The sequence below is a fragment of the Epinephelus fuscoguttatus genome, linkage group LG4 (genome assembly GCF_011397635.1).
Source record: "Epinephelus fuscoguttatus linkage group LG4, E.fuscoguttatus.final_Chr_v1".
NCBI classification, from domain to species: domain Eukaryota; kingdom Metazoa; phylum Chordata; class Actinopteri; order Perciformes; family Serranidae; genus Epinephelus; species Epinephelus fuscoguttatus.
The window spans coordinates 4,067,054-4,086,640 of NC_064755.1; the positions used below are offsets into that span (position 1 = coordinate 4,067,054).

Sequence of the window (19,587 nt, forward strand, 5' to 3'; positions counted from 1 at the left end):
TAAACACATTTAATGTATCTTATAGTTCACAATAGAGTTGGCAGCTATACAATAATATAAAGGAGTATACATTTAATATATATATCGTGTTTTAGAATCTGGACTCTTTGTTTCCACAAGAGTATCTCATCTTTGAATTATAACTCATCTGTCTGCAGTTTCACATTTCACTTCTAAAAATAAAACTTCTGAAGGGATTTATGAAAAACAACAGGCATCTAAAATTCATTAGGTTTTTTTTTTTTTCTTCTCAAAAATACAATTGTTTCCATAGTCACAGAAAGTGAAGAACAGCTCTTTGGCTAGCTTTCATACAATTTCCTCTGCTCTCATTCAAAGCAGAAATGACACATATCTTAATCCCATCATGAAGAGCTCCAACACACTGTAGAAATGTTCATCCTCAAACAGAAACAGAGAGTAGAGTTTTAGCTGTGAACATAGAACTCGTTTCTGCCGTAAACTGTTTTAAATGCAACCTGCTGATAGTGAGGTCTGTGGATTATCCTGAGTTACAGTAAATTGGATGGTGTTTTTGGAAAGTTCAGATTTTCAGATGTCATGTTCAAAGCTTTGCAGATTACAAACCAAATTCCATTTACCTCTGTGCTTTAAGTCTCAAAGGTGGAGACCTCGAAGCCTCAGCTAATCAAATCCAAATTGTCTGGGTTGATATATTAGGATTGGTTTGGGTATCAGGTAGAAGGTGCTGTGTGATCTCAGTTAGCTGTGTATGTAGTTTGTGTTATGCCAACTGTATGATATACTTTACATACTTTCATGCGCACCATTAGTGAGTCCTTTTAAACATGCATGTAACCAAACAAACACACCACCTCTGTTACCCCTTCTTTACCACAGCTTTGTTGATGACACATCCTTGATTACAATGGCTCTGAAAAAACTGGTAGAAACGCAGGCTGGTTTGCAAGAGAGCACCGAGGCTTCAAGAGTCCTATAGGAACCAGTTCAAGAACCAGAGCTAATTTGGTGGAAAATGGGTATGTGAAGTGTATGAGGTTAAGGTTTTGTGTCAAAGAGGTGCTGATTTGTTCTGGAGCCAGGGATTGTCAACACAATGGCTACAGCATTCTGTGTGTGTATGTGTGTGTGTGTAGTGCAACTCATTACTGATCCCATTAAAGTCTGGCACCGGACTTTAATATGATGTCAGACGGACGTTAAATTTTGGTTGGAATGAAAATCAGGTTGATGATACTTTAAATGTCTGATGACATTAGAATTTCACGTTGTGTGGATGTTAACAACACGGTTTCCCGAATATTCATTTATTTGTGGCGGCCCGCCATGATAAAAACATCTGCCACCACAAATAGATTTTCTATTTTTGGATCTGGACCGTTCATTAAGAGTGCTGTAGGAATATATAAACCGTCTGGTTATTTACAGCACCACATTGTCACAGTACAGAGCATACTTGGGGCAGAGACTGAGCAGCACAACAGCAGGCACATTGAAAATGAAACTTAACCATTCATTCTGCTGGGTCCAAATGCATTCACTTGCAGCAGCTGCTCCTCTCATACATAAATCTGACCTGATCAGCTCTGAACGAACTGATAGATCAATTATTTATCCCGCGAATCACAAAGTGCAGCTGAGGACAAAAGGAACTCATGCAGAGTTCTGCATGCCCTGTGTTCACTGACTCCCAAAAACCTGCGAATTTAGAGAGGGGACACAGAATGATAGAAAGCAACACACAGAATAAATGTTGTCCTGACACTGAATTTTGGTCACCCAAAGTCAACCTAAATATAACCAAATACTGTAATCTAAGCATGCTGGTGGCCAGCTGGGAGCTTTACAAAAACAAAACCAACAGTGCTGTGTTGTACCTCTGTTTGATTACCTGACCATTTTCAGTTTTTAGACTAATTCTCCACCTTTCAGACAGACATTAGTTTTCATGTTGTCTCATTATAATATGAAAATCAACTTGCATAGACAAACTGGCTGCAGATACCACAGTTTATCCAAAGGAGCACTCACTACATTTACATGTACAAAATGTTTGGGTTCTGGCCTCATTCCAAAAACAACAATATTCCCACTAAGCTGTTTAAATGGCTAATGAAAATGAATATTCCACCAATATCCCTTTTTATCTGTTGTACTGTTTTATCTATTGTACTCTGAGTAACATGCCCTAACATGTTGTTTATCATGTCAAAAAGTAGGAAAGTGTAACGACTGGAGCAGCTTGTGCCATTTTGCTTCTCTGCATCAAAATGGGATTTCTTTTCTAAGTTTCCTACTGGTGGTGGACTTGTTGGACCATGCGAACACAGCCTCCCTTTTACTCCTTAAGCCACCTTTATGAAAAGGCTGCCATTGCATTATTTGTACATTTTCAAAAACCTGTTGATATCCAAGTCTTCCATAACGTTTAAAAGTTGTTCCGACCAGAAATGTGGGCTTTTCTTCTCTTTCTTCTCTACACCAACCTTGCAAACTGTTGGCGAGTTGGTTTGTGTCAAATGTAGCCATGACAACACACATATCCAACTGTAAATCACAGACTGTATGTAATAATGGCCGTAGGGACCTTGACATCACTCTGGATTTGACTTACAGAGGGCTGCAATGCCTTGCAGACAGCAAGCTCAAGTGGCCCTGCTCTAAAATATGCATAAGTTGGGCCTAAACAAAATGTAAATGGATGAGTTATAAAAAAGATTCACCCCTGTACAGCTGTCATGATATGAGCTAAGGAGCATGTTGATATGAGCTAAGGAGACCGAACTGTTTGTTGTACCAGGCTGTAAACATATTTATTTCTGCTGTTAAGTTGGGCATTTTAGCATGGGAGTCTATGGGGACTGACTGGCTTCTGGAGCCAGCCTCAAGTGGACATTAGACATGTTGGACATGTCTTAATCAGAAAATGCAAAATTCAGAAAAAGGCTTAGTGTGGAATATGCAATTTACAAAATCCAACAAATACAGAATATTGTCAAATCGGAATATTAGTGGAATATTAGTGTAGCATGTAAACATAGCCAGTGTCACATGTCATCCCTCCAGCTCTACATGAACCATCCATGAATGAACAATTAAACAGCCAAGCTCACTGGAAATGTTCCTATTTGTGCAGATTTGATGTCCTAGTGTAAAGAGGTGTAAACATCTGTTTTAATATTTACCTTTACTCTGTTTGGTGTTGGCAGTGCTCTACAGCACCCCAAAGCAAGTTGGTGTTCATAGTGTACTGAAATAAACTGAAACAAATGTCTGAGTGGAAGGAAACTCATCTACAAAGTAACAGTTCTCTTTGGAAAGTGGTGAGCAGTAAAACACTGGTGATTTGTAAGTCAACAGAATAACAATAAGGGGTCCTTTAAGTTGCCTTCCATGTACTCTGTGCTTTGTTTTCACTTTGACTAAACAAATCCCAACTTTCCATAATTCACCTCCCATCAGAATACGTAAACAGGAACAGGTTGGACTGTGTGACGTGAATATTTGTAATAATGACGGCTGTCTCAGGAATTGAATCTGTTTCCACCTCTATGTCTCCATGGTCACTAAGCCTCATCTTCACTGTCTGAATGAGCTGGCTCTTCTGGCTGGAATAAGGGATTGTGGGCCAGTTTGTGCAGATCTTCTGGAGCAATCTCTCTCATCTTTCCATCCATACCGAGCTGCATGGGCTGGATCAAATTGGTCCTGCAGGGAGAAATGGTTCAAATGTAATAATGTGTGCATGTGTGAGTAAAGACTGAGTTGAGTATTGCCACCACATGCCTCCGGTTATCATTTCTTTCTATGTATTCTTTATCATTTCAAGTTATAACAAACTGAGAGATACACATATGCATAAAATCAAATCAAAACTCAAATCAAACTACTCTGTTTTTCTATTGTGAAAGACAACAATTTTGAAATTAATTCATCATTACAGCTAAATGTGCTGTGGATCTCTGCAAACTGACCTCGTGTGTTGCATGTGTGATTGTGTGTGTGCGCGCACGTGTGTGTGTGTATGGGGGTTGGAAAAAATCTAAATACATGCACACCAGTACCTCAAACATGGATCTGCCTGCCTAACTTGCACTCCATCTAAGCCCCTTTAAGGTAGGAATTTTTAAGATGTTAATCTGCCTCACCATTCTGCATAAAAGCTACAGTTCTGGAATGGGGGGAGTTATCTTGCCTTTCAGCTGGTGGAGGAGGTAGTCACAGAGCCGAAATGACGATTGTTTACAGGGGACAGCGGGCAGGATGGGGCCATGGGCAGTGTTATGCCTGCAACATTTTACATCTTATACTTGCATAGCTTACATTTTAACTCATACAATAATTTATTAAACCACACAATAGCCTCAGAAAGACTAAATAACAACAGCACAAGCCTACTGTTTCAAAATCAAAGAATGCATTTGTTAATCACAGTGCCAGCCTGTGGCATAGGCAGTATAGCTGAATCCTAAAGGTGCCGTCTTCTATGGGGGGCACCACAAATGGGGAAGAGAAAAAAATCAAACTGTTTATCTTTTACTATTTTTTTTACAACTATTATTCTGAAATATTACATAAGGCCACAACAACACAACTACATAGCAGAGCCTACTAAATAAGAGAGAGGCCTTTTTTTCTGGGTTCCTGCCGCCCCTCAACCCCCCTCCCAGCTACGCTGTATAGTCAACATGTCAAAACCACAAAAACTCAACTACCACTACACTACTGAGAGCAGTGAATGTAGAGAGAAAGAACATGAAATCAGAAGGAGAAGAGCTGGTTATTGTTTCCTCTGAGCAGCCAGTGGCTGCAACCAACAGCTCATGGAGGTTGCATCAATTAACATTGTGAAGCGTTCAAGCTCTACTCAGTAAAAATTTGTTCAAGATAAATTAGAACATTCTCATGATGTGTTCAATGTAATCTTGTAAAATGTAGCTTTTGGTGGGACACTTCAATAAATCCAGCTGTTTGACTGAGAAATGTGTTGATGTTTTTACAGCACTATAAAAAAGATATTAGAGAGCGAATTATGATGTATGATACATAGTAAAAATGCTTTTTACTAATCTTTTTAAAGATGTTTTTCATGTGAAAGAAGGTTAAGCAAAAGGTTGTTTCATAAATGTGTATTATTAAATTTGTGCTCATTCTAAGGAAGTGTAATGAAGGACTGAATGACTTTAAAAGTGTTCATTTACTTTTTTTATAGTGTAGATTTTTGTGTTAACCTGGAACAAAAGAAAAACAAATGTCAAAACACCAATATAAAACCATCAGCATCAGCTATTGGTGCGATTCTTTTTTTAAACACTGGTATCACTATCAGCCCAGTATTTCAAAATCAATGCATCCCTGATTCAATTAGAAAGTAAATTTGTACGTTTTATTATTATTATACAATGTCAGATATTATTTATTGTTTAGTCTTCTAAACAAGTTCATTTGTATTTTTTTTAATAGATTCTTGATTTCAAAGAAGCATGTGGTATTTTTATCTTATTTTTATCACCTAAGGAACCAACTGTGCTAGAACTGTCACTGGTTAATCACAGCACTCTCTCTCTCAGTGCTGTCCATGGTCCCGAAACAACAGCAGCCCTAACCGCTATACTGAAACATAAAGTCCCCTCATGGAGCCAGCTGGCTGACAAATGCGTGATATTTACAATGTAGGTCTAACATTAAGTAAGGAGAAACAGCCACATGTGTATTGTTTCATATTGATTTAGTATTGTTGTTTTTTCAACTATGATTCACAATCTAACACATGGGTCATGTATCAAATAAATGCTTTTATTCTTTTTATCCCCCAACCATTAATAACTATTTATCACATCATTACTCCTACATATTACATAATAAAATCAACATATACCTGTAATATTTACACACAGGGTGCAAAATGAACTGTCAATCTATTTTTCTCTCTCTCTCTTTGGATAAATACAGCCTTCCCAGAAGAGTCTATCAAGGGATTAGGTGGGAGTGTTACATGGTCTGGCCTCATAGTGCTTCTCACCTGCCGGCATCAGCTTTACTCAACCCTGCACTGAAATGCCACGCCTGCCTCTACATGAAACTAGAAACACTCTACTTTCAGACTGTTAGGTTTAGTGTCAGACAGTCCATAGTGCAGCGCACCTTACCATTGGAGCTTTACTCAACACCACACCTGCTCCTACATGTGACATGTGAATTTTCTTTGTCAGGTGTAGTGTTGGTGTGGCGTATGTGCATACACCGTAACTTGTAGCATGGGTGTGGCACAGGTGTTAATGTATTAACACTTTACCTAAATTAAACACACATCACCTACGCCACATGTGTATGATGCCTGTGTAACTATTCTATGTCTATGGAAGAGGTGTCAGAGGTTGGTAAGATTGCAGAGGTCTTGTTAGGCACTAGTCTGAGGTACTAGTGAGCATGAACATTGATATGTTCCACCATTCCACCTCGTGTGTGTGTGTGTGTGTGTGTGTGTGTGTGTGTGTGTGTGTGTGTGTGTGTGTGTGGGTCCTGCTTTTATAGACCTTGACAGTTTGTCAAACATGTTGACCAGCTTCATGGCTTCAATTTCCTTCTGCTCCTCTGTCATTCCCTCCATGGGATTGGGCTGATCCTCTTCTACAACTCCTGTTATTGGGTTTATACTGAAGAAGAAAGAGAGATGGAGAGAAATGTCAGAGAAACAGAAAGTCCGGTCTGTTTTGTGTCCAAAGAGGGGAGAAGTCTCGTTCTGAAATTGGTGGTGACTTGTTGCAGGAAAACAATGGTGGAAAGTTAGTGAAAGCTGGAAAGAGGAGTGCTGGGAAGAGTTTATTGTGCTGGAGTACATAAAGTGTAGCTTAGTGTTACCTAAAAAAGGGCTGAATTTCAAGCTGATTTAAAAAAAAAACTTCTCCTTAGGTGAGACTCAGTTAAACATACTAACAAACAGAACAGAACAGCTATTGGTAAAGAAAACCATTTCTCTGTAGGGTCATCTCTCTAATGTTGTCAGACACTAATAACAATTTGAGCATGTCAGTGACAAAAACAAGCACTGTTAGTGGAAATACATTGACAGTGCACAAGTGCCTGTAGGGATTACACAGCAGCCTGTTTCAACACTGCAGCTGCGGCCAAGACACTCAATACTGGACCAATTTCAAAAATTGTTGTCCCCATGAATCACTTTGACACTAAAATATGGGAAAATAGGGTCCAGGTTGAAAAATACTGCAGCTGTTCCAGAGCTTTTGATCATATCCCAAGATCTTCATCAGGTCATGACTGAAATATGAAACTAAACTTTTAAGCCAGCATGGAAGAGAAGTCCTTAGAATGAAGGAAAACAGGGACATTTAGACGTAAGACAATTGGACAGATTCCATCTGCCAGTGAAGATCATGTGATATGGGGAGGCAGCATTCATCTGGGCAACAATAGAGAAACCTCCAGCTGGCTGACTGGGAGAAATGGCTGGATTGTTCTGAACCAGCATGGTGTTTCTATTGGAATCCATTAGAAGATATGGATTATCTATAATAAACACAACTCTTTAGCATAAGGTTATTCATTCTGAGTACCAAAACACTTAAGATGATGATCTAGTTGCTGCTGTATCATCAGATCTGAAACCCTATGTCTTGGACAGGAGAAGACCAGTCAGCCAATCATAATCTGAAGCTGATAAAAGGACCTGATAAAGCAAAATGTGAGGTATTGTCTGCAAAATTTTCAACTCCCACCTGCTGAAGATTTTTTTCTGCTTTCTCAGAGAGATTGATCACATTGGATGTGATTGAGCCAAGTATAAAGCCTCCATTGCAGAGGCAGCCTCTTGTAGTTGTGCCCAGAGCGTCAGAAGTTATTGCCGTGGAAGAATCCTAAAGAAGTAGTGGCCTTTTCAGGCTTGGTTAGCCCAGGGTCATAGAATATTGGAACAGAAAGGATACTGGATAGATCATAGGAGTTTGCTTTGTGGACTTAGGTCACATTGTCACAAATATGTTTCTTTTTTAAAACTGCGTTTTAGCACCATTTTCTGTCCATACAAACACACCTGAAAACATGACCATTTACACACACTAAGGCATGCACCGGCGTAAACAAAAAGCAGACTGTCTAACTGTAGTTGGCCCCAAAATTGAAGCGAAACACCTTGATTGCCCCCTGGCGTTTGGCTCCATGTTAGTGAATGGGACATGGGCCAAAATCAAAGATCCAGTAACACGTCAAATAATTTTTTTTTTCCAAAGATGATTTCTGTCATTTTAGGTAATTCTTACCACAGTGCTGAATGTTCAAGTGTTCATTTTTCTGATAAGTTTGGTTCAAATTACTTATTTGATGCTATAAAAAGGGGATGTGACATTGTGATTGACAGCTGTGTGAGAAAATTGGTGTGCTCGTGATTAGTGGCGCTGCTCGGGATTGGTCAGATGAATGCATGGGTGTGAATTTGATACCACAGAGATTGCTGCCCTTCAGACTCTAAATGACGTCACCAGCACAAGGTGATGGCACAGGGATATTTTGGCTTCATTTGTGTACAGCAGAGAGTGTTGTTATGTTGTCTGCCTTTTCATACAGTGAATGGCTAGCACAGGCGACAAGATGGAACTGTTACTGAAAGTAATGTGAGCATGTTGGTCGAGGCGGTGGAAAAACAGATTGGGAGCTGTTACGAAGCAAATTTCATGACATATCAGAGCAGTACAAGGAGTATTATCCATTGCCAGAGGAAGCCATGACTATGGGAAAAGAGTACCACACAAGAAGGATAAAATCACTTGACAAGCTGTGACTGATAAGACCTAAACGAGAAGCCAGCGTGAGCATCTAGGTCATCGTTTTCTAAAGTCTCAGTTTCCGCCCAGACTAAAACACAACCCTGGAGTTCTCAAATTAAAATGGGGTCTGCAATGCTTGGCGTACACATAGCAATAGTTAAGAGTTTTAATACCACAACAAATTAGTATGGCTGTAGCCTAGAGAAGGCTGATGACCATGTTCCTCCAAGAGCTGTGTCCATATTCTCAGCATGATTTGGTCATGCAGAGGGAGCAAAGCCTGAGCTCTAGATTTACCATTGACTTTACTTTCTACTGCATACCTTACACATACCTATGATGCTTGGGTTAGTGATGGAAAGAGCAACATTTCACATAGGAATGGCCTTATTAAGCTTCAGGGTGGCTGTTCTCAGAGATTAGAGATAAGGTAGGTAACCACGAGTAGCTGAAGAACTGCTGCTCCTTTGGATCCAGTTGAGCTGGTTTAGAACTCTAACCAGGATGCCTCCTGGATGCCTCCCTGTGGAGGTATTCTGGTTATAACCCACAACACTTTGGAGGGCTTTCTATCCTATCTAGTCTGAGAATACCTTGAGATACTGCAGAAAGACCTGTAGGCTGTCTGAGCTACATTACTTGGACTGCTGCCTGCTAGGTGTGGGGGAAAGAATCAATACAGCATAGTATTGTGACCTTTTATGACATACATTATTCATTTTTGCAAATACAGATTTTAATACAGCTTTTGGCGCTAGAATAAGCAGAGGTCTTAGTCAGCAGCATTTGGCAGGAAGTTCATCAGAACAAAGATGGAGGCACCAGATAAAGAAATCAGAAATGTGCCATTTAAATCAAACATCTGGACTTATTTTGGATTTTTTTTAAATAAAGGGAAACAAGGACTTGGATATGACATGTAATTTGCAAGCAGTCTCATAAGAGAATAAAATACTCTAGGAATACTACCAACACTGGACACACTTAGCTTGACAAAAACTGCTATCCAACTCTGAGAGGGTGAAGAAAATAACACAATCCATCACCTACTTCATGTGCAAAGATCTGCATCCATACAGCACTGTTGAAAATGAAGGCTTTTGTTATATGCTAAAAACACTAGAACCCAGGTACCTGACTCCGTCCTGACGTTTTTTCACTGACAACAGCTGTACCCAAGCTCTTCAGAGAAATGAAGCATAAAGTTAAAGGAGCTGTATGTAAGAATGTGGCCAAAACGGTTACTGCACTCAAATTCAAAATACTGCCGCGAGTCGTGTCTGCCCCCCCTCCCCTACAGATTCGAGGTTGCTGGACAGCGGCACGCTGGAGACTGATTTGTTTGCCCACAGGCGGCTGCCGTGGCAGGGCCGCGTCGCCGCGTCCTTGATCTTCGGTTTTCCAGAGGACCATTCAAGCAAATCCAGCTTCTCTGTTGCTAACGCTGCTGCCGGGATACAGCTGAGGAGCCGGCTGCTAATGCTATGTACCGGGACACTGCTAATGATGCTTGCCGTGCTGCTGTAGCTCAGTCGTAACTGTAACTGATGCTGAGACTCTACTGACTGCGTGACTGGTAGACGGCGGTGGGTGGCACAACAGGCCAAAACACAAATTCAAAACATAAACATGATTTGCGGACCGTAAAATATTTTTTTAAAATGCGAATATTCTGGCTGTACTATTGTTGTCGGTGAGATCAGTACGTTATATGAACATTATTCCTTGGTCTCTGTGACATATTAGGAGGATTTTACGACTATTTATTTACAGCAGGAAGGGTGGCATTAACTTGTGACACCTGGACTTCAAGTTCAAGGTCAAGGTTCAAGGTCAGTGGATTCATATGTGACTATAACGGCACATTATTTCACAGAGAACTGGTGACTGCTGTCGCACATTCTCCAAACTAGAGCAGTGCATGAAAGTCACACCGAAGCAAACACTGCAGACCTCCTGCAAAATACAGCACAAGATTGGGGGATTTTGGTTGTAACAGAGCGCTTCTAACATGGGTGTTGCTATTCAGTCTGCGGGATACCTGCATGTGAAGTGTTTCGCTCACGTGCTTAATCTGGCCTTGCAGAGGGCATTAAATCTGCCAACAGTTCAGTTTGTCAGGTGTATGCAGCATTTCTGACAGGTTCTATGATGGTGGTGGTCAGTCTGTCTCCTTTACATCACATTATACTGCAATAAAAATTATTAAAGTCAAATAAATAGACTGAAAATTTTATCTTATGAGGTCAAACTGATGTTGACAAAGTTTTCCTTTGGGGAAATAATTTGCAGTTGGGAAAAAAAGGTAATATATCTCAATATATTTTATTGCAATACTCAGCAATTGCAATATTGCAATGATATCATATTGTGACCTAAGTATTGAGATAATATTGATTTCCACCCTTACTGCCTGGTGATATTGGTGGAAAGCGGAAGAACTACTCTAACGTCAGTCTGTCAAATTCACTGGTTAAAGCTGCACAATATAATTTCTGTAAGGGGTGCAATGAAACACACTACATGAGATACTGAGTTCAGGTGACACAGCGTTGTGGTGGTACTGACTGGGCCTTGGCCTCTCTGTACTCTTCTGTCTCAGAGTCTTCATCTTCAGAGTAGATCCCGGAGTCTCTGCCCCCCCTGAGCAGTCCTCTGGCAGCCAGCAGACCTGCAGCATTACCGTATCCAGTGTACTTAATGAACCTGGAAACTGGATAGAGCATAGAACATATTACTGTTAATATGGCAGTATCTGAACACATTAAAAGACACCAGTACATTGACACAATGTCAACAAAACCAGTTCCCCAAGTCTGTGGTTGGAGCCATAAACTTATTCAATTTAGATCTTTACCTCAGCCATCATGACAGTTCAAGCAGCACTAGCCAAGATTTTCAGTAAAGACAGATATTTTTAACTACTGAGCAGATTAAGAAATGCTCTTTTGTTATAAGGAATCTCTTGCTGTCTGATCACTGGTCAGTGATCCAATCGGACCGACGTTAAAGTCACATACATATTTGTTTCACCATTGGTAGTTTTAAAATGATGTGTGTATAATTGATCAGTCCAGATGGTTAATGTCTTAGTGAGCCGTGGGCTTACAATCAGTAACACAGAACTTGCCATAAATGATTGAAACATATCAACAAACAGGAATTTCCCTCACCACTTTCTTTGCAGAGAACAAAAAGGAATTCGGCAGCACAGTCCTTGACGTCAGTGTCAATGTGTGTCATAATACGGACTAGTTTGTTCCTCAGAGTATTGCCCACCTCTGGTCTGTTCTTCACATCACGCAGTGGGGGCAGCACCTAAACACACATACACACACAAACACACACACACACACACACACACACACGGATACCCGAGTCATCAAAACATCAACATCTTTTAATAAAGGATTCTCCTCCTCAGCCCAGTACTGACCTTTGACCTGAGGAACTTCCTGGTCTCTCGGTGGATTCGGGCACTCTCAGTCAGCAAGGTCAATGATGGGAGAAGGGTCTCCTTCAGCTTATGTCCCTGGAGACAAGATAAATACATTCTATCAGCTGGACCGCAAGCATCCATCCAAATATGGGGACATACATTGTGCGTAATTTGAAGGTAATATAATTAATCACAACTTTATTTTGAAATATGCATGATATGAACACATTATTAATTGAAGCAGGAAGCTGGTCTGTGACGGTTTATGTTTTTTTTATAAACTGTCTGACGGTCTGACCTCCAGCCAGATTCTGTTGCGAACACCACGTTGTTGTAACTGATTGAACTGATGACCCAAACTACATCAAATAAGACCTACAAAGCTGGGATTATCCTTTATGTACAATATAAATGCAATTAGCTTTTTTCCCCACACCTGACTGTTGGGAACATGGTCCATCTGGTCTTTCTACTGATGCACTTACTATAAGTGTAATAATAAAACAACCAGTTGTATTTGTAAAAACTCATTTAAAAGTACACAAACCTTTTACACATGGAAACCTATTATTCATCATTTAAGGAAAATGTCACTGCTGGAAAGATAGTCTTTTTTTAAAACTGGGCTGTCTATACAGCAGAAAGACACAAATACTTTTGAGACTGGTGCTACATGAGCAGAGAAAACAGAAAAAGGGCTGTGGTATTCGCTTGCGTGCAAGAGACAGAAAACCTACAACTGCAAATACAAATGTCCTACGCAGCTCCAGACCAATAAATGCTCCTGCTGGTGGGTGACGTAATGCAAGTTGGTTTGATTTTTGCTGGCAGATGAGCAGGGAGATAGAGGTGCTAGCAAGATTGAACATAGTGCACTTGCACATACTACCCACATTGTTATGATACAAAGCTGGTTGAAAATTAGCAAAATATCCCTTTTAACTCCTTGTAACAAAGATTACCTCCCAGAAAATAAGTCATAAATATAATTTAACTAAATAAATGTCATATCAATATTAATCTAGCGTAATTTAAAACTATTGTTTCGTGTAATTCAGGTTATAATTCATGCCTTTTCACTTATTATTATATGACTGAGGTAATCAACTTACACACAGAGTCTCGTCTTACCCGGTCAAGTCTTTTTTCCATGTATTCCAGCAGCATGTTGACAGCGTCCATGTTGACCCCCATGTACTCAATGGAGCCTTGTTGCACTTTGGGCATCAACAGTACATCCAAACAGGGCAAAGGGAGGTTGCCTAGCAAGTTAACAGTATGGCTGAGAAAAAGAGGGGGAGGGAGAGTAAAAGCAATGACTGCATGAATCAATGAACAGAAAAACAAGCATACATTGAGATGTGTGTTGTCCTACCTGTGGAACTCCTCGGTCCGCTCCTCCCCGTCTGCATGGCTCATTAGACAGTGTCTCAGTATGGCTCCCAAATGTCTGTACTCTGCTGCGTCTTCCTTCACACACAGACAAAACAATCACATAGTTCACGTCTCCTATAAGAGCTTTCATTGTCGTAAATGTGTGTTTATTCTGTATGCTTTGCTTGTGTGTAACAAGCTGAGGAAACTGACCGACTAAGGTTCTGTTTGTTTTCTGATATTAAAAACAAGGAAATGTGTCTTGCATTGCAGAACATATCTTCCAAAGGACAGTGTAAACGTGTTCAGCACAATTTGGACCAGACTGAATTGTCTCAAGAAACAGGAGCTGCAAGGACTTCATCATTCCCCTGACTTTTCATGTAGTGCCACCACAAAATCGATATTTCTGGTTTGAAGTGATATTTCTCTATAACTATTTGATGGATCACCATGAAATTAGGTTAAAACTATTTCAGATCTCCAAAAGGTAAATTCTACCAACTTCAGGAATCCCCTACAGTTTCCTCTTGCAGCACCAACAGGTCAAGATTTTCATTTATCCAGTTTAATATCTAAAACTCTGCTTGATGAATTGGCACATAACTCGATTCAGACATTCATGTCCCCCCCAAGATGAATTTTAATAACTTTGTGACCCTCTGACTTTTCATCTAGTGCCATCATCAGGTTTGTTTCAATTTGTCCAATTCTTTACTTTATGACCAAATACCTGCAAAACTAAAGACATTCAAATCAGCCTCAGCTGTAGTTTTTGTTAAGAGCTAAGTGGCATGGAATTATTGTTACTATAGATGAATCTGGGAACTATGGGAGGTAAACAAGTCACCATTACCTCAGTGGTGTCTCTCTAAAATACGCACATGTTTGAATGCAAGCTGTCCTAAGAAGTGTACAATTTTCTACTTCTACTTTCTATTCGATGTTACTTTTGACAACATCTGGAAGAACTTGTGCAGTTCTCAGGTGCTCCAACAGAAGTGGCAAACTTCACCTTTGAAAAAAATGATACTAAAACAAGTGCCATCAGCTAAATTAAGACTGCTGTGGTCCCACAGAATAAATTAACTTAATCTATCAATGTGGGGTTATTGTGAAATATAACATCGGCCACTCTACCTTGGGCCGTGACCACAAAGTAAACATCATTCAGTCAGCATCACAAACAGAACATGCACAATGGTGTCTAGTGTTTTGGTTTAACAGGTGAGTGTAAACTCTTGACTCTCAGCTGAATGTGTCAGGGTTGATCATAGTGACAACAGCTGTTAAAACCACGAACAGAACATGTAGGTGTCTTCGTAAAAGCTTTCAATTTTACTTTGATCGATTTCAAATATCATACTCATCTGTTCATTATCTACACTAACCACTTACATGAGTTAATGGAAGCCAACACATAAGCATTCGGCTGAAAGTTTTAACACAGTTGTTAAACTGAAAATGAGACATCTAAGTTTAGTAGGAGTGATTTTTTTTAACAATAAAAAAATAGCTGTTATAGAGCAGAAAGTTACTGTTACTGTCAGCGGGCAGCAGCATCTGGATTGACATATATTAGCACATTTACCTCAGGTGGTGAACAAAGCACTACTAGCGTAAGCACAGCTGAGGGAAGGCTGTAAACCGTAGACTATAGACTCTGGCCACATCGTTTAAATCATGATGTTTGTAAATCACATCCAGTGTGTTCTACAGAAAGAGGATACAGTCACCTGATGTACTAACCCCTGGAGCAAATGTGATATAATTGCTTTAAGCAGCTTTTTTAAACAGCTGACGCCTGCCAAACTGAAATAAGACTGTGGCGTATCCTGAAGAGTTGATACACAAAGTAAACAGACAAAATGAGTAATTCTGTTTTAACCTACAGTATGTGGATTTTAGATGAACTATTATAATCACTGACTTTTGACAACAAGATTCACAGTTATTAGTATAATATTGATTACAACATGGCTAAACTACCACAGAAAACTCCCCTAACGTGTCATTTTCTTCAGTACCTCATCGACCTTGCGTTTGGCTGTGTCAAATGTGATGTTGAAGAGTATTTTCAGTATTTCCATGGCTAGTTCTGTCTGCTGCCGGCTCAGTGGGGGCAGCTGTTCAGGGGGGGCGTCCTCAAACCCTGACCTTGCTGTCTCCAATGTATCCGGCCAACATAGACCCAGAGTGGCATCCAACTGGTTACCTTGAATATACACGGAGACAAGAAGTTAACAACTTATACTCTATAATGTAGTACAATACCACCATCTGTTTATAAAATCATTTGCTTCTTGTAAATGCCTAGTTTTATTTAATTATTTTTCATACATCGTTATAGATTTATCCTGAGTTGCTGCACCTTGGAACGTCCTGGCGTTACAGACACTGGTGACCTGGAAAGTGAGTTGCCTCTTAGCATTGGATACCCTGGGGACTAGGAATCTAGAAAGTTTCCCCAGTCAGTAGTTTGACTGGTTCGACAGGAAATCAGTTACCTAGCAGCCTGATGCCATGAAGCTCCTGAGCTAGCTGTGCCCGGACATCCACTCTCAGGGCTGTCAGCAGGAAGGTGAGGCGCAAGTCAAAGAATCGCACCTGGACAGAAAGCAGACGTATGGAGATGTATTCACTCTCTATCTGCTTTTTCTGTCTCAGAGTGCAGCCAATGTCTACTCATACTTATTTGCTATGAATGTGTTGCACGGAGTATCAAAAACTGTAAAGTACCAAAAGCAGGCACTGAGCGCTTGGTCAGTCAGAGGTGATAGTTATTCTTTGATTAGGTATTTCCTGTCTAACAGTAAGTTATATGCCGACTGTATCTTTTAGTCCTGCTCAACTGCTTTGGGACAGCATTAAACATAATTGTACAAACAGGTTTGTAAAAAAAACACATAACAAATATACAAAAAATTAAAAAAAAAAAAAAAAACATGATTATGTCCTTCCTCAGTGAAGTATTAAAAAATTCATTTTTTGGTATTTGTACCAAAAAGGCCTATTGAATCTTTAAAAAAAAATCATATATTCTAGATTTATATTTTATATTTAACTAATTTCCAGTAGCAAAGATACATGTGTTGTTTCTATGATTATGTTAAGTCAAGTCAGACATGGTGGTTAAAAATTTAGAAGTTAAGACTCAATTCAAGCACAAGACAGGACGTTTTGACTTACTCATTAAATGCCCACTCTGCTGGTTCAACTGGTACGGTACAAGAATGATGAAAAACAGATCTCATGTGACGGACACAGACAGAGACTTTGTATCTTCCCCTAACCTTTGGCGGGTTAACTCTTATCATTTGACAGCCACATTAAAACATTTATCTGTACTGAAGTCCATACCTCGTGGTTCCAGGTGGGATCATGACACTGCTTCAGCCTCTCTGAGACACCCTTTATCAGCTGTAGTTCTGCTGCTACCACCTGCCATCCATCCATCCATCCATCCATCCATCCATCCATTTTATAAATTAGCACCAACCAAATAACATTTGATAATCTGAGGGATTCATGTAAACGTAGGTATGATGAGACACACAGCTGACCTGTCCTGGCTCGTTGTGTAGCAGGATGTTACAGATGGACTTGAGAGCCTCAATAATCACTTCCTGGTCAGAGTTTTCTGAGGGAGGGGAGGCTTTCTCCACCTCCTCGCTGGATACTTCTGCTGCCTCTTCCCCCTCTCCTTCTTCACCCTCCACTAGGAAGAGAAAGAATGGGACAAAAGATAAATCAAGCTGCTTCTATCTGTAATTCATCTCTTTATAGATTTTTGTTTGTTTGTCTTTATAGATTTTTTGTTTGTTTTTGTTGTAACTCCAAAATAAAAGTGAGCTGCACTGTCATGCACGTAAATGGCTCCCTAAATCTCTTGTTGTGAAACATTTTCTACATGAACCCCAAAGAATTGTGAACAGCACACTCAGCAAAACTTGTCATGGGTGAACTTGAATTATTGCCCTGTGGCTGTATCCCTCCACGCACCTGTCAAGTTTCTCTTACAGTTTACATCCATGTCTGTGAAAACATGGAAGCTTCACACATTTTACCCGCGACAGCACAGAGGATCTATACAATCCCCACAGTTTAAGGTGGGCACTCAAGATGAGTGTGACCAAATAGTTCGCCCTCTGTTTCTTACATATGACATTGTATAATGGCCAAAAAAACATTTTATGCAGAACATTATGATGTCACAGTGAGGCTGACTTTGAGCTTTTAGATGTAAAATGTCATCACTTCATTATTTTAACCTATTAGACATTTGTGTGAAGTTTTGTCATTATTAGCATATGAATTCTTGAGTCTTGGCTAAAAACATATTTGGTATTGGTATATTTTTCACACTGACCTTAACCTTTGACCTTCCACCATAAAATTCTAATCAGTTTATTTTTTAGTCCAAGTGGATGTTTGTGTCAAATTTGAATAAATTCCCTGAAGAAATCGTGTTAACGAGAATGAGACAGATGCAAGGTCACAGTGACCTTGACCATCAAAATCTCATCAGTTCATTGTTGAGTTGAAGTGAATATTTGTGCCAAATATGAAGAAATTCCCTATCAGTATTCTTGAGATATAATGCTCACAAGGATAGGACAGACGGACAAACGGACAGAAGGATGGACAGATGGTCGGTCAGACAGATGGACGGATGGTCGGACAGATGGCCGGATAGACGGACAACCCAGAAACATAATGCACCAGCACAGAGGCATAAAAGAAATACCAGATTAATGGATAATTCTGGTTTAATGCAATTTAGGTCTCTTTTGTTGTTGTTTTTTTTCCCCATGATTTATCAGTAATATGAGAGAGTCTTTAACAATATAATAGTAATGGCTGACCAGTTCTTTTCATAGTATCAGTTGCTCCAAGCTGATAGATGGTACACATATCAAACCTTTCGAGGTTTTTTTTTGCAAAACATGGTGTCAGTTCCTCTGTAACACTCCACTGACGTACATGCACATTTGACAGCTAGTGCTGCCCGCCCCACAAAACTTCTCTTCAGGGCATTACAAGTCATTATGTAAAAGTTTAATGAAGATAAAATATTAATTTTGATGCACTGATTCAGCATCCCACTTGTACTGAGGTAGTTCTATGTAAGCTCAATAGGATGTTTCAGAAATGTCTCTAACCAACAATTGATCGTTCTTTCAGGGGCTAGAAGCAGATGTCCCAACTACCTCCACAGCCTTGTGCTGCATTCATGTGGTGTCAGAATAATCTGATCGGTTTCCTTTGCTCTTTGTTATCAACGTGTTGTTTAAATGGTCTGAGCAAAAAAACAAAACACAACTTCTTTTTAGCTTCCATGTTGTTTCCACATTACAACTTAAAGCTCATGAAAGCTCATTCAAGTCAGATTCAATCGGTTCTCGTTGCAGGCATGCTGAACAGTACCCTGCAATAACTAATCAGAGATTCAGGGGCACGCAGATGTTCCACAGGCTGATTTGATACATATCAGACAGAGTTGTTTAAAAGATCTGTTCGTTCATTTTCGCCTGTCATCGCAAATGAATCGCTCTGATCTGGGAATAATGTGTCAGATCAACAAACACAAGCAGTCAGACAGACACAAAGGTTGGAAACAAGCCAACAATTAATCCATATTATAAACCTGTTTTTTTTTAGGCCAAACTAAAAGTGAGAGCACCTGAAATGTTGCTAATAATCCCTCACTGAACAGGAAAACTGTATGAGCACAACTACAGTAAGTTCAGCGGTCAAAGTTAAAGCAGCAAGTAGGCCTTTAAACTACAGAAGATGTTTATTGCATTCTGGTTTGAGTAATAATTTTACTGTTCACCTTCAAGTAAATGTGTCTAATCTGGAGGTTTGTTTCCAAACTGTCTGATCATCTGACTGGTTGTGTTTCTGACTTATTTTTTAATGACATCCTTGTGTTCCCAGATCTCAGCAATTACTATGGCAAGTACAGTAGTTTTATTAATAATAGAAATGCTGGCTGTTTCAAGTTATCCT

At 39.8% G+C, this 19,587-nt stretch overlaps 1 protein-coding gene across 2 annotated transcripts in view; it reads right to left on the minus strand.

Annotated features, from left to right (window-relative positions):
* The window catches only part of ric8a (RIC8 guanine nucleotide exchange factor A), a 36,627-nt gene continuing 17,040 nt past the window's right edge, over window positions 1–19,587 (minus strand). For both annotated transcript variants that reach the window (XM_049574455.1, XM_049574454.1), the window contains 11 exons: window positions 17,139–17,293; window positions 16,936–17,016; window positions 16,083–16,182; window positions 15,603–15,790; window positions 13,577–13,671; window positions 13,333–13,483; window positions 12,199–12,294; window positions 11,936–12,080; window positions 11,331–11,475; window positions 6,519–6,638; window positions 1–3,690 (listed from right to left, as the gene is read on the minus strand). In XM_049574455.1, coding sequence (XP_049430412.1) covers window positions 3,549–3,690; window positions 6,519–6,638; window positions 11,331–11,475; window positions 11,936–12,080; window positions 12,199–12,294; window positions 13,333–13,483; window positions 13,577–13,671; window positions 15,603–15,790; window positions 16,083–16,182; window positions 16,936–17,016; window positions 17,139–17,293 — 1,418 coding nt within the window. In that variant the 3' untranslated portion in view covers window positions 1–3,548. The remainder of the gene's footprint in view (window positions 3,691–6,518; window positions 6,639–11,330; window positions 11,476–11,935; window positions 12,081–12,198; window positions 12,295–13,332; window positions 13,484–13,576; window positions 13,672–15,602; window positions 15,791–16,082; window positions 16,183–16,935; window positions 17,017–17,138; window positions 17,294–19,587) is intronic.